Genomic DNA, 13,854 nt, shown 5'->3' with positions numbered 1-13,854 from the left:
AGCCTGCAGCTTGAGCGCAGAGCCACAGCCCAGCAGGTCCCGCGGAGCTCACCGGCTTCCCAGCTTTTTTCAAAAAATTCTGTCACGTTGCACATATTGTTTTTGTCTCTCGTCTTCTGCTTCTCTCAAAACAGGTTATCCCCATGCTCTGGGAAGTACCTACAATTTACACAGTTGAGGTTTCCGCAAATTCAGGTTCAAATACAGGATCTCAGACACCCCTCCCCCCCTTCACCACCACGGTTTTCATATCGGGCTACAAGTGAACTTTATATAGCGTCCTTTCATCAAGACTGTTTCCACCCCCTTCACACCTCCACCCCTGCCCTATACCTACATTTAGGAACATCAACCAAAACCAAAAACAGCCGGCTTTCATTTTGTTACAGCAGACTTCTCTATGTGCTCTCATGAACTGTGAGCCTTGACCTGTTCACCATCATCATCATCATCATCATCATCACCACCAGCAGCAGCCTCCTAAGGGGCCCTGTCACTGTTACTAGGTTTCTGTCAGGGGGAGGAAGATCAGAGGAGACCAGAAACAGTGTTCAGCGCTAGTGTGCGCTCTTCCTCTGAGCTCAGCAATTCGTCCGCTCTCCTGTTATGACTGCTCGCGCCGCGCTAGAGGTTTCAACAACAACGGAAGCAGCGATCAGTGTGTGAAAGAGTGAGAGAGGGAGAGAGCGCAGATCTTCGCTGCTTATCTGCTCCTTGGCTGTTGTGATTACGAGACAGCTCAAAAACCCCTCACCCGTTTCTGCTGCCCGCGCCCGTCTCCCAGCGTCTGACCGGCGGTGTCGGTGGGGAAGGGACCGCAGGCACCGGAGGATTCCCGGCTCATGTAAGCGTGTGCTCAGACCTCCCCGTCAACAGAACAGCGCCGGCAGCGGCCCCGGGCTCGACGCAGGCTTCAGGAGGCACCGACAGCCGCAGAGTCGCGGGCAGGCGGGCAGGCGGGCCGCCGGCGAGGGGCGGAGGGGAGCGCGGGCCGTGGAGTTCCCCCAGCAGCCATGAGGCGCAAGAAAGGCCACCTGCTCCCCCGTTCCTGAGGCGACCTCGCAAGCAAGCAAGCAACCCCCCCACCCCCCAGCCAGGACAGCGTGGGAGACACCCCCAGCCACCCCCATGAACGCCACGGGGCAGGACCTGGGCAACGGCACGGGGCAGGAGTATGCCTCGGTGCGAGCCTGCGCCTCCGCCGTCTCCTTCCTGCTGCTGGCCTTCATCAACCTCATCATCAACTACACCATCCTGCGGGACGAGCAGCTGCGCGGGCAGGCGCGCTTCGTGCTGGTCTTCCACCTGCTCTTCTCGGGCCTGGTCTACTTCGGGGTCAACAGCGCCTTCTACCTGCAGATCTACCTGGGCGCCCGGCTGTCGGCCGGGGCCTGCCTGACCCTGGTCACCGTCCTGGTCACCAGCGCCTCCAACATCCTGCTCACCCTCACCGCCATGGCCCTGGACCGCTACTGCGCCATCTGCTTCCCGCTGAAGTACAGCGCGCTCTGCGGGCGGCAGCGGCCCTGGCTGCTGGGGCTGGGCACCTGGGCGCTGGCGCTGATCATCCCGCTCTCGCTCTTCCTGCCGCCGGGTGTAGCGGCCGCCGACCCGAGCGCCTGCCGGCGCGACCAGCTCAAGAAGGGCGAGGTCCAGAAGATCGTGCTGCTCAGCCTCTGCACGGGCCTGATCCTCTTCAGCTACGCCCGGATCCTGCTGGAGGGCCGGCGGCTGGGCGTGCTGAGCCGGCGCAACCGCATCGGCCGCAAGACCATCGTCATGCACGGCGCCCAGCTGGCCGTCTACCTGCTGCCCACCTTCGTCAACTTCGCCCTGCACCTGCTCAACCGGGCCGGCCACCTGCAGGCCGGCGCCAAGGAGCTCTTCGGGGTGGTCAACTTCGCCTTCTTCAGCCTGGCGCAGTGCATCGCGCCCGTCATCTACGGCCTGCGCAAGGAGGAGCTGCTGGAGAAGATGCACCACCGCTTCCCCTGCCTCTACTGCAACCTGAAGGGGGTGCTGGAGTGGACGGTGCGCACCGCCCGGCCCGGGCTCCACCACCCGCCCCGGTAAGGCCGCGGGGGCCCGGGGAGGGAGGGCGGGACAGGGGGGTATGGGGAGAAAGAAGGGGGGGTGTCCTACTTCCTCCCAGCTCAAGGGGTTACTGTCCTTGGGTGGTGGGGCAGGGTCGTGTGGAGGAGTTAAAAAACTTGGGGCCCTCTGTCCACCCCCACACCCAATCCCATGGATGGATCCCCCAGTGGGGGGGCTTCAGAAGAGATCACACCCTACAGGAACCACCAGATCTAAACAGGAATTGCTATACTGACCCCTACTGTCGGTGTTATCTATTATGCTGTAATGGATACTGTATTATACTTTTCCATATACTCAAATACTGAAAGCAGAGCTGTAGGGCAACTGACCCACAGTAAATACCACCAGAGGGGCCTCTTGGGGCCACAGTGTGGATTTTACAAATTTAGCTCAGTTTAGACTTTTCAGAAGCTCAGATCGGCTTCTTTAAACTTTTTCATTAAATGCACGCCTGTATTCTTACTACTACTGAAGTAGCCATCAGCACAACATTTGCAAGCAAAAAAGATTGGATATTTGCCAATACTTTAACTGTGTGAGAACATAAATGTCACAAACACATGGGGGCCACTAGGCCTATCTGGTTCGTTTGGTACTTGATTGATGCAAAGATCGTCAGGCTGTTTCTTGCAGGGAACCAGAGTATCATCTTCAACGGCTGGACAGCTTGTTCCACCCTCCTACCACCCTTTGTGTAAAGAAGTGACTCCTGTCCCAAATGCCAGGTCTCGTCCAGCTGTGGCTGGGCAGCCTAAATTAAACGGTAACAGGGGAAGAGATGGTTCCTGTTAAGGTTATGAACACCCACACAGTATCCTCCTTATGTGTTACACCTAAAAGAACTCAAAAATGGAATTTGCAGCCCTAGGTCTACAATGTTTATTCATTATTTTATTTACATACGCGTCACCCCTTCCGTTAAAACATTAAGACTGTTGACCTGCTGTCATGGCGAGTAAAACTACACCCGTTTAAAACCGGGTAGTCAAAGCTAATTATCTGCAATCTGGAAATATCTGTAATTGTTTCAGATTTGGATGGCTGTGGAAGACTGGGAGGGATTGTCAATAAGAAAGGAGATTGAAGTTTTAATTTGTTTACGGAACCCTCAAGGAAATTCATCCATTATAAAAACAACCGGCACGCAATAGGACGGATTCAGTTCTGTTTAAGAAATGATTCAGCACAAGGAAATTTTTTGCTGAAAAGCTCGTTTGTTTTCGGAGTGATGCAACACAGAAAAAATGATCTGGACAAAAATCCCCATTTTGAATATGTGTTTTTAAAGAGGCATTAAGAAGTAGCAACCAGATGAAATTCCACTGGTAGCAGTTCTTATCCTGTCTGGAGTAATGAAGCCCATTTTCTCCTCCTACGGAGGGAGGCTTCTCCACTAAAATAAGCTTTTGAATGTCTTCTGCTTCTGCGACTGTTACTCAGTTTCAGTGCAGTCAACCCCCGGAACCTCTTCAGAATGAACAGTGACATATGAACCAAAGGGCACACGCGTTAACTATGGAGAAATACAACTAAAACCTAGAATAGGAGGCTCCTTACACAAAGAGTGAAGGGTGCATGGAACAAGCTGCAAAGCCATGTTGTTGAAGCCGATACCCTGGCTTCTTTCAAGTAAGAGCTGGATGAGATCCTCCAATCAAGATGGGCAGGCACCTCTTTACACAAAGGGTGGTGGGAGTGTAGAACAGGCTGCCCAGCCAAGCCAATACCCTGGTTTCTTTGAAGAATCAATGGATCAGTGAACTAGTAACTAGCAAACAGGCTAGATGGGCTCAATGGCCTCCTCTCATGGGAAGCTTAATGTAACATGTTTTAGAGGTCAAAACAAAAAGACCTCAGATGAATCACCATTCAATTAGGTTTTCATTTAGTTCAATTAAGATTTAATTCTGTAACTGGAAGCTCAGGTGGCGTGGGGGGGGTGGGGGGGGGGTCCTGAGCACTGGAATTGGGAATCCGTTCTCTACAAAACCACGAATAACGATTTCAGTGCCGCCCAGCTACGGGAAAGTGCTGCTCAGACACGGCACGCCATGCTGACCTTGGATGGTCACTGCAAGGACACGGGGCAAATGGGGGATGGGGTGGGCACCATTCCTGCTCTTGGCCCTGAAGAGCCACAGTCCAGGAGGTCCGATACACCACCTTGACTCTGTTCCGAATCTGTGGCGAGTAGGGACACATGTGGGTTTTCATCAACAGAGAAAGTTAATCAGTTTAAGACAGGAACAGACATCTTTGGGATGACTGGAGTTCAAGATTATTTCAAACAGCCTCTGACTACTTACAGTATATGAACCTATCAGTTCAGGGGTCAGACAGTTATTCCTCGAGTTTTAAGACTTGAGAGGCGTGATCAATAAAACCAGCCTGATGGTGTTCTCCAGGACCAGGACTGGCCACTCCTGCTCTTAATTTCACTGGGTCTGTTTGCCTTAAAGGAGAATATTCTCCAAGCCCTAGGTCTCTCAGTAGCTCAGCCAAGTGCTTCATTGGCACAGTGCTGTATAATTAAAATTTGAATTGGGTTAACCAATTATTACATTGCTTTCTGCTCTTAAATGGCTGGAGATGGCTGAGAATCTGAAGTTGTCAATCTCAGAATGGGAAATTGAAATCGATAGTACTGGCTGGACTACACTGTAGCTTGTCACACTGTGTAACTGTGGCATGTCTGCCTCTCTGCTTACCCTCACTTTTCCTGAGTTCCAGCTACACATATCTCAGTCTGTTATGCGTGACAAGACTTGTCAAGTTAGAAGCAACACTAGCAAGTGGTTAGAAATAAATGCATTATAGTGCAAGAATTGCAGAAATCCCACAGATTACAATGATGAATTTTAACAAACACATCCGCAGACATTCACAAGCCTGAGTTACAACATCTAACACAAACTGTCACACACTGTGCCCCATATATTGCCGTTAAGAAAAAGCCCGCAACCAAGATATACGGCGTGGTTTTAAATCACGTGATTTATCATCAAGATAAAGACGCGAAACTTTGCATAGTGACTCATTTGGAACGGATCTGTTCAGAACCGTACTGCGCATTTATCTGGCGGTTAAACTCACCAAGATGAAAGAAGTGATTTTTGTTATTAGACTTTGGAGTTTTCCAGTTGTAAGAAACAAAGAAAAAAGTGTATTTTCTAACAGAGTGGATCCCTTGCAATGTGCTTACCCACAAAGCGGTTTTGGGGGGCTCCCGGTTGGAGGCCCACGGCTCCGCTCAGCCCTGAACTCCTAGGGTGTCCACTGAATGTCCTTGCGGTCTGTCCCTTGAAGCCGTCCCCCACTGCACAGCCATCTGTACTCCTACTGTATGTTTCTGAAGATTTCTCAGTTTCTCTCGTGTGTTATTTACTCTTCCAACCAATACTCAAATTAAACCACACGGGGCAAAACTATACCCAAATAAATTCTTTCGGGCTTTTTTGTGTTCAAGAGATGCTATTTGTTTTTTTTTACTAAAAAGTTGTGTCCCCTGAGGAGGCTTCCTTGCCTCATGCTTGTCAGGAGTCATGCTCCTGAGTGGATCCCACATTCACAGGCCTAGCCTGTGGGTAAGTGTCTGCTAAATGCTCAAAGCTAGACAAATATCAGCGCAGTCTCAGGGAACATGCCAGAGCAGTGAGAATCAGAGGTCTAAGCTGACAGCTCCCCACTTCATCAGTCCTGGCCAGGATTTCTATGAGCTTTTTCTCTGCATCCCTTCACAAAGCTTTCTGGGCTCTATTCCAGAATAGCATCGGAAGTCAAGATCATCCTTAACATGGATCTCGCCTTCTCCCTCCTCTCAGTAACCGACTGACTTGCTTTTAGATCCTCTCCATTTACAGAATTCAGCTTTTCACTGCTCTCTTCCAGCTCTCCCTGCATTTGTTTCTGTTCTCACCTGCTTGGTCCTCTGTTCTCCTGTGCTTTCTATCCCTTCGGCCTTCCTCTCTCTCCCTCACCGCTGAAGAAGAAAGCTCCAGAGCAAAGACGTTGTGTTTCTTGGACTTTTCAGCGTGGAATTAACATTTGTGTGTTCCTTTGCGGCTTTTGTTTTGAAAAGCACGCTAACACAGCTCCCCGCTTGAACAACCATCCATCTATCTTCACGCAGCTTCTTCCAATTCAGGGTCGCGGGGGAGCCAGAGTCTATCCCAGCAACTAATGGGCACAAGGCGGGGTACACCCTGGAGAGGATGCCAGTCCATTGCAGGGCACACACAGACACAAATACACACTCACACCAGGACCAGAAGCCCATTAACCTACCAGCGTGTCTCTGTACTGCTGGATGAAACTGAGCATCAAGTTCCAAACACCAAAAGAATGGTTTTGATGAGACCCCCCCCTTGTGGGACAGAAAGTCACACGGGGACACTGCAGTTTTGGGGGACAGGTGGGGCGGTTGTCGGGGAAGAGGGTTGCTATTTCTGGCCACAGCCAAGGTCTTCCTCTGCTAGGAGTTAGGGAAAGCGACCCTGCTCCCAGATCGTGCTGCAGGCTCACGGGTCGTGGCTCTGTTTCTTCCAGGGAGAGAGCCATGACGGCTGCACAGAGGCTGATTTCGGTGGAGTCGTCGCAGACGCCCGTCTAGCCGGACAGAGGGATCACCGGCCGCCGAGCGACGGACGGGCCAGGAGGGACGTCGTCTGGTTCTCACTACGGAAAGCAGGGAATGATAGATCCCGTTTCAAACCTGTCCCGAGACGCACAGCTGCCAGGCAGAGGGAAACTGCACAAGCAGCCCTTGTCTCGGCGGTCTGTAGCACGGAAGGGGGCTCTTTCCCTGGGAGGAGTGCAGGGCCAGTGCTCCACTTCCCACCGCAGGACAGGAAGGATCGGGACCTTCCACATTCCCGAAACGTCGGGGAATGCAAGAGGCATTCTTGGCATGGCAGGAGAAAGGGACAGAGGAGAGAGCCCCTTCCGTTACCTCCTGTCTACACCATCGAGCCTCGCTGTTGGAATTACCTGGATTGAACCAAACATCTGCGCCACCGGCACTGAAATTCAGACATTTTCCGGGTCTAAAATACCGAGCAAGAAGTGCTGGAATGTGAACTTCAGACCTTACCCTGGATTTTGAGGTCAGGAAGACTGGATACCTCCCACCACCGCCGCCGCCGCCACTGGATGTCTTTCTGACAGCCCCTCTAGCTCAGGCCAGCGGGGGGGCGGAACGGTGTACACGGAGAGTTGGGTTGCAGTTCTTGGACCCCGAGATGAAAGGCTGGCGAGAAATAGAGATTGCAGAGGGCGTGGGGTCACGCAGACCCAGCCATGGAGGGTCTCCAGCTGAAGGCAACAATCGCCATTAAAGCACCAGGGTCAAGGGATCTTGAGTAGCATTGACTTTTTAAAAGAACGGTCCAGCTGGAGCCAAGACCTGTCAAGATCTATCAAGAGGTCCCGTTGGAGCCAACTCTGAGACCACAACCCCCATTGGCCTTTCTGTTTCCACATCGTAGAGTGGCAGGGTTGCAGATCAGATGGATCGCGGCATCTGCTGTCCATGGGCCAGGACTGATGGATCATGACGTAGGCAACACGAGACAGCTTCTGGAAGAGAGGTTGCTATGAGCGTATTGAGCTCAGGATCTCATCAGCTTTAGCTTTCATTTCGGAATTTGCCCAGATGAAACATCAAACACGAGCCCAGCTTCTGGACAGTGACAGAGAGCGGGGAAGGTACAAATTGGTTCCGGGGTTTTTAGTCCCTGAAAAAAAAATGTGGGCTCCCTATAAAAGAGCTGGGACTCTTTGGGACAGGAGCGAGACGCGCTGGTCTGGCACTTAACGAAGGGTTGGGTTGCCTGTAATTAACCTCACCCTCCTCCCCGCAGGAGGCTTGTTACTGGGTTACATGGTGAGCGTCTTTCTGTTTAAACTAAAACGAACTAGTGGGCTTTGATTTTGCTATCCGGAGGTCAAAGGTTAGAGACTCAACACTCCGAGAGAAGAAAGAGTTAAGTAACTAAACTACTGAAGGTGCGATGCAATTAACCACTGTGATCACTTGGTGCGGTGCTGGGAGTCATCTGCCAGTACTGGCATCTCGGGCAGTTCTGTCTGCACATGGCCTGTGCAGTGATACTAAGATGTAGCTAGAGCTTTGTGAAGCGCACCAACATTTATTAATCTCAGAACTATTTATTGTTCTCAAGAGGCAGCTATGTTCACACATCCTTATCCCACTCATCCCTGCAACATACCGCTGGGGCTGAACGGGAGAAAGAGGCTGAACTTATTTTTGCAAGAAAGAATATGAAGCTCACTATTGCTTTGCCGCCAAGACCAGCAAAAGTATAGATACCCTCCTGCCTTTAAAGAGGACAGATATTTCAATTTGGCACTGGTGTCACTGCAGACAGGAAATAGCTCTCGTCCACTTCCTGTGCATCAATATTTTCCCAACATCAGCAGTCGCAAACTGCGCCGAGAGCGGCGACACAACTTATCTGAATTGACATTTGTGAGGACGTTTCTAGTTTCATTTAACAGGGAAGAGGGAAAACGTGTCGGGTTGAACAGGCTTTTGGCGTAAATGTATCCGCGTTTACGTTAAATCGTTGAGGACCTGGTCTTCCCCTTGGTTGTTGAAATACGGGGCGATTTACCGCCGTCGCGAGGAGGAGTCTGTCAGGTTTGGGATTGGAGAGAAGCACCGCACAGTTGTGGACTGCCGCCCTGCCCCAGGGCTTGTTCAAAACCCCGCGGCAGAAAGGCTCCTGACGGCTGCCGCCATGTAGAGCTACGGTACGTCCCGCCATGAGCTGTACCATCACGCTCTTGAAAAGGACTCATTTCCTGTTTGGCAATGGCAAATCAAATTCACATGACATTAATGACAAATTACATTTACGCTATTTAGATTACAGGACACCAGTGCACAAATGTATCTTTAGGGGTTGCGAGTCCTGAGATGTACAGTAAATCACTTGCAGAGGCTCCCCCAATATCTGTACACGTCTCTTCAGCGTCGTGTCTGGATGTCTTAACAATAAAAGTGTATATATATTTATAACCGACACCTTGTCTCCGAGCGATCATTCTTAACGGAGCTTGTTCACACTAAGGTGGGACACCCCAGTACAGGTCCTGGTGCTCCCTGTGTCCTCTTGCTTTAGTTCCTGCTGAGCTCTTAAATGAACTCAACCGGATTTCACCAATAAGTTATTAGACCCGTCTGAGCTGTTCTCAGCAATGCAGCTGTTTCTAGATGGACTTGGAAATAATCGTAAATTACAGAAAACAACGAGGAAGGTCTGATCGATCACATTGCTCATCCATTTAGGCTTTTAATGAAGGGATCAGGAGCTGGAATGAAAAAGGAACAAGGACCAGGGAAGAGCACCAGGAACTGGTACTTCTTCTAAAGAGCTACTTCCTAAGAGGTGAACATGACAGATTTCAGCTTGCTGTCTCCATTTCACCAATGCTCACAGCCATTGATGAGCAACTATAGTTATAGGAAGCAGGCTATAACAATACAATTGTGTTTTCTTCATTACATTCGTTATTTGCAACATGGCAACAATTCTCATTTTGTACAAAAATTAAGTCATTTTTGGTATAAAAAAAGCAATCCAACAAAAGATTCAAGCAACAAGAAGTGTCATATTAAGAACAGAAGAAAGGTCTTGAACAAGAGGAGTCCATTCAGTCTATCTGGCCTGTTCGGTACCTAGTAGCTAATTGATCAGAGAATCTCCAGGTTATCGGCTTCAACGACATGGCTGGGTAGCGTTTTCCAGACTCCCTCAACATTCCAAGAGCCTATCCCAGAAGGACAAGGTGCAGGTTAGGGCCACACCCTGCCCCTGTATCGTGCAGGGACACTTTAGTGACAACCGTGTGGCACAGGGCGCACACGCAAACTCCACACAGAAAGTCACCACTCTTGAATCAGTGAGAACCCACCAAGCCACAGTGACACCTTTCAGCACTGCAGGTCAGATTACATAAAACCACATTCAAGTAAACAACTATTGTATTTACTCATTATACAGCTTGTGTACAGTACAGTATATATTATATAATGCACTTACACATTAGACACGTTAAGCACAACTCCCTCAGTTTAACTTTGTATGGTGATCCTTTACAGGAAATCTAACTTGGAAAAATGCTCCCTTAAAAAGCACCCTTAACTGCCAATTACTCAAAGTAATAATGTAATAAAGAAACAAGCTCCTTGTAACTGGTGTGAATCATTTTTAGTCAGCGACTTCCCCAGCGCCATTTATGACTTTGCCGCCTGTACCCCCACACGAAGGGGTGTGAAAGAAGGCTATCAAAAACACCAGTAGCCAGGCGCTCGGTTTGCCCCAAGATGTCGGACAGCTGGAGGCGCCGTGCGGTTTGCATGATCTTGGCCACGTTTCTACATCGACTCTCTCCGACAAGGCGGAGAGAGAGACAGCAGGACAGCGAGGCCCAAACCCACTCGCTGCCTGCGGACTGGGACACGTCGCACGACCCTGGCTCCAGAGCTATAGAGCTCCTTCCCACCGCAGCTCGGAGTGGAATCGAAATCAAGAAGCGTTACTGCACGTTGTGTCTTGCTTTTGGGAAGTTTCGGGGGGGGGGAAGCAGAAGAGCAGACGGGCTACTCGAGCGCGGGATGATCGCAGCCCCGCTCTCACTTCCTCCTGCTGCTCCTGCAGACGGGAAGGGGGAGATTAAGGAGCCGTGCGCGCGGCTGCACACGGGCAGCCTCTCGGCCGTTTCTGAACGGCTAGATTCCGAGGAGAGCGCCCTTCCCCCTTCAGTCCTGCACCAGCTCTTACTCCCGACTAACAGGGAGCCCCAAACAGCACAGCACATTGTACCCGGGCTTACAAAGTGTACTGCAGTTGACAAAGGAAGAGAACCTTCAACCGGCGCACAGTAGAAATGGACATGCAATTGCATAACCAAATACAGGATCACGAAGTGGAGCTGGGCTCAAAGGAATCACAGATTTGGACTGTCTAGCAATGGGACCAAGTTCCTATGGATAACCGAGGATCTACTTGGTGTTTGTCTTCTGATGGACACCAGCTGAGGTCTGTGCCTTCTGGGTGTGCAGCCAAGAGTTATTAGACGCCAGTCTGTAACTGTATGGGGCCATACAAACAGTAGGGGTTTAGGGGCTCCAGGGTCTCACAGGGTCATGGGTTCAAATCTTCACTGTAGACACTGCTGCTGTGTCATGTTCAAACTTAAGCCCACAAACAGGCCCACAAACAGGCACCAGAGCCGATGAAAGGGCACAGCCAGGGAAGGAATCTGCTCTGCTGATTCTTTAGGCCTGAGTTCGGATTACTGCTTCTAAACTGATTTTTTTTTTTTTGGTTCTTTTGCTTAACTAGAGAGCCAGCGATGTACAAGGAGCAGAGGGGACACCTCAACCCCAGCTTCTGCTCGGACTGAAAGCTGGTGGTGACAGGAGGGACAGCTCTTAATACAAGCAGCTCACACCTGCGGGCTCTTTGGTCCTTCAAAATGGCACATTTGTATGAACCTAGCAATTCTGACTCCAAGCCCCCGAGAACAACAGAGGTGCAGTGCAGATAGTGCAGCTTTTACCCAAGACAAAGGGCAGGAAACAAGTTTTGCAGACAAGTCGAGGGCTGGAAGGGTCGCATTACACTACTGTCAGTTTTTCACGAAAAACTGCAAGGAGGGAAAAAAAAACCGTCACATCAGCAGATGTTGTTTTGGCAGTGCGCGCACGGTCGTCGCAATTTAAAAACTGGGAAATTTCTCAAGACGAAACCACCAGCTTCCTTCCTGCAAGGGGAGATAAACACACTTGGCAGACCCACTCTCGCCTCTCTGTGAGAACATATCAGGTTGCGAGCAGGCCTGTGGCTGGACTCAGAATAGCACATAGCAGCATCCGATAGATGTGACATCTTGGTGCACCAAGGTTTTGTTCAAAAACTATTTCTGATTACATCTGAAATAAAGAAAAAATCCCTCCCACCTGACCATCAGCACCATACAGTAGCAAGCGCAATCAGCAGAAATATAACTTGTAAGACAAGAGCAACTCAACTTCCTCACTTCATTTCCTCCCAAATAGATAGATCTCAATCTATTTTTGTCTTTTGTGGTTTGAAGGCTTCCAGGCTTCACTTGCAGGCAATCACCTCTAAAAGGTGTTTAAAAACAAAAAAATGTTCTGTCATGGACCACAGGAGTTGGGTGGGCTCCAGTGCTCTATGCTTGTGATCTTGTATTGCTATCAATAGGAGCTGTGCGACTTCTCCAGTTGCTGCACAGGGCCGCGATTTTAGTGATGGCACAGATAGCTGTCTCCAAACTCAACTAAACAGTTAGCACTAAGTTTGCTGTGATCTCACAGTGCTGTCATCGAGAGCTGCATCTCTCCTTCAGTGATGCTCACTCTGCTGTGATTCTAGATCACTTTTACAATGAATGCTCACTCTTCTGTGAGGTTGTGGAGTTGTGAGCAAGAGATGTCTCACTCCTCCTGTAGTGCTCACTCTCGTGCTATGCCAGTGATGTCAGTGTCCATTTCTGATTCCAGACAACACGTAAAAACCCACAAAGAAAATAATTTCGTAAATGGATGGCAAAAAAAAAGTTACTTGGACAGTCTTAGCTTGAATTCCCAAAGCATTTCTGCTGCATTCCCCACAGTTATATGCATAGCATCAATAATCAAAGGCTTTTAGTTTCAAAACTATGGAGCAAGCTACCCATCTATGTTGTTGAAGCTGAGGCCCTGGGTTCTGTCATAAAATGGCTGAATGAGATCCTCCAGTCAGGACAGAAGTCGATTCTTTACATAAAGGTTTGGGGGAGTATGGAGCAAGCTACCCAGCCATGTAGTTGAGGCCAACACTCTGGCTTCTTATGACAAACAGCTGGTCATCCTCAAATCTATTAACTACGCTCTAAACATACTGTAGATGGCCCAAGTGGCCGCCTCGTATTGCGTTCTTAAAAACAAAACCCGTTCTTACATCAGAGTTTTCCCTCACATCTGAACTACAGCGCTATGGCAATTATTCTTTCCAATTTAATGAGATCTAATCTGTCATCTTGACCTCAAAGCAGTACGGGGGTCGACGAAATTTTCAACAAAGCTCACAGAGTGTAGTTTTATTATTTTGAAGTGTTTGCAGACAAGGATTGTAACCAGGAGGCTAAAATCAGGAGGAAATCTTCAACATCTTACAGTTGGGCACTTCAATCATGTGCGTTATGAGTATCTAATCTAAAAATCAAGTTATCGCAGGAGTTCCTCATAGCTAAAAAGACACTTTGAACCACAAAATGCGTATCTAGCAAGATCATCCTTTAAAAGGGTCAAGTTTCACCAAACGATAACCAAAAGAAGTATTGTTCTGCATAGAGAATCAAAGCTATGAGCAAAAACAGCACAATGCAGAAGGACTAAGACCTGCAGATCTCCTCAGCTTTGCACAGACAGAAACCACCTTGCTTCTCATTTTCTTTCACGTGCAGATCAATCATTTCAGCATTCTTTACTTCAGTCTCAACTGATTTCCTGTATTTAAGGGAATTTTAATGAACTCTTATTTTTGTATTTATTTGCTATTTACTTTCTATATGCCATTCACATTACAACTCAGACAGGAGGAAACAGACCTGAAACAAAGAGCTTGTGTATTTTTAGATTTAATAGAAAATGCTATCTTGTTTATAAAATATCTTTAATATTTCCATTCAGGGGTAACCCTGTTTGTCAGGGGTCATTGTCCTTGT

General features: G+C 49.2%; 1 protein-coding gene across 1 annotated transcript; it reads left to right on the top strand.

The window, feature by feature from the left end:
- Positions 1–1,073: 1,073 nt before the first annotated feature.
- Positions 1,074–9,140, top strand: LOC148838454 (odorant receptor 131-2). Its single transcript, XM_088911707.1, has 2 exons — positions 1,074–2,069; positions 6,643–9,140. Exons 1-2 carry the CDS (start codon positions 1,129–1,131, stop codon positions 6,704–6,706), a joined length of 1,005 nt encoding a protein of 334 aa, XP_088767833.1. The 5' UTR covers positions 1,074–1,128; the 3' UTR covers positions 6,707–9,140.
- Positions 9,141–13,854: the final 4,714 nt, after the last annotated feature.

This window comes from Atractosteus spatula, chromosome 3 (assembly GCF_055471065.1).
Source record: "Atractosteus spatula isolate fAtrSpa1 chromosome 3, fAtrSpa1.hap1, whole genome shotgun sequence".
NCBI lineage: Eukaryota > Metazoa > Chordata > Actinopteri > Semionotiformes > Lepisosteidae > Atractosteus > Atractosteus spatula.
Note: the sequence above shows the minus strand (reverse complement) of the source record. Positions and strands in the feature narration are given on the sequence as shown.

Excerpts from the sequence above, each read along its gene's own strand:
- LOC148838454 (XM_088911707.1), top strand. The coding sequence starts at position 1,129 with ATGAACGCCACGGGGCAGGACCTGGGCAACGGCACGGGGCAGGAGTAT. Across the intron at positions 2,070-6,642 it reads GGGCTCCACCACCCGCCCCG|GGAGAGAGCCATGACGGCTG; the intron begins GTAAGGCCGCGG and ends TGTTTCTTCCAG.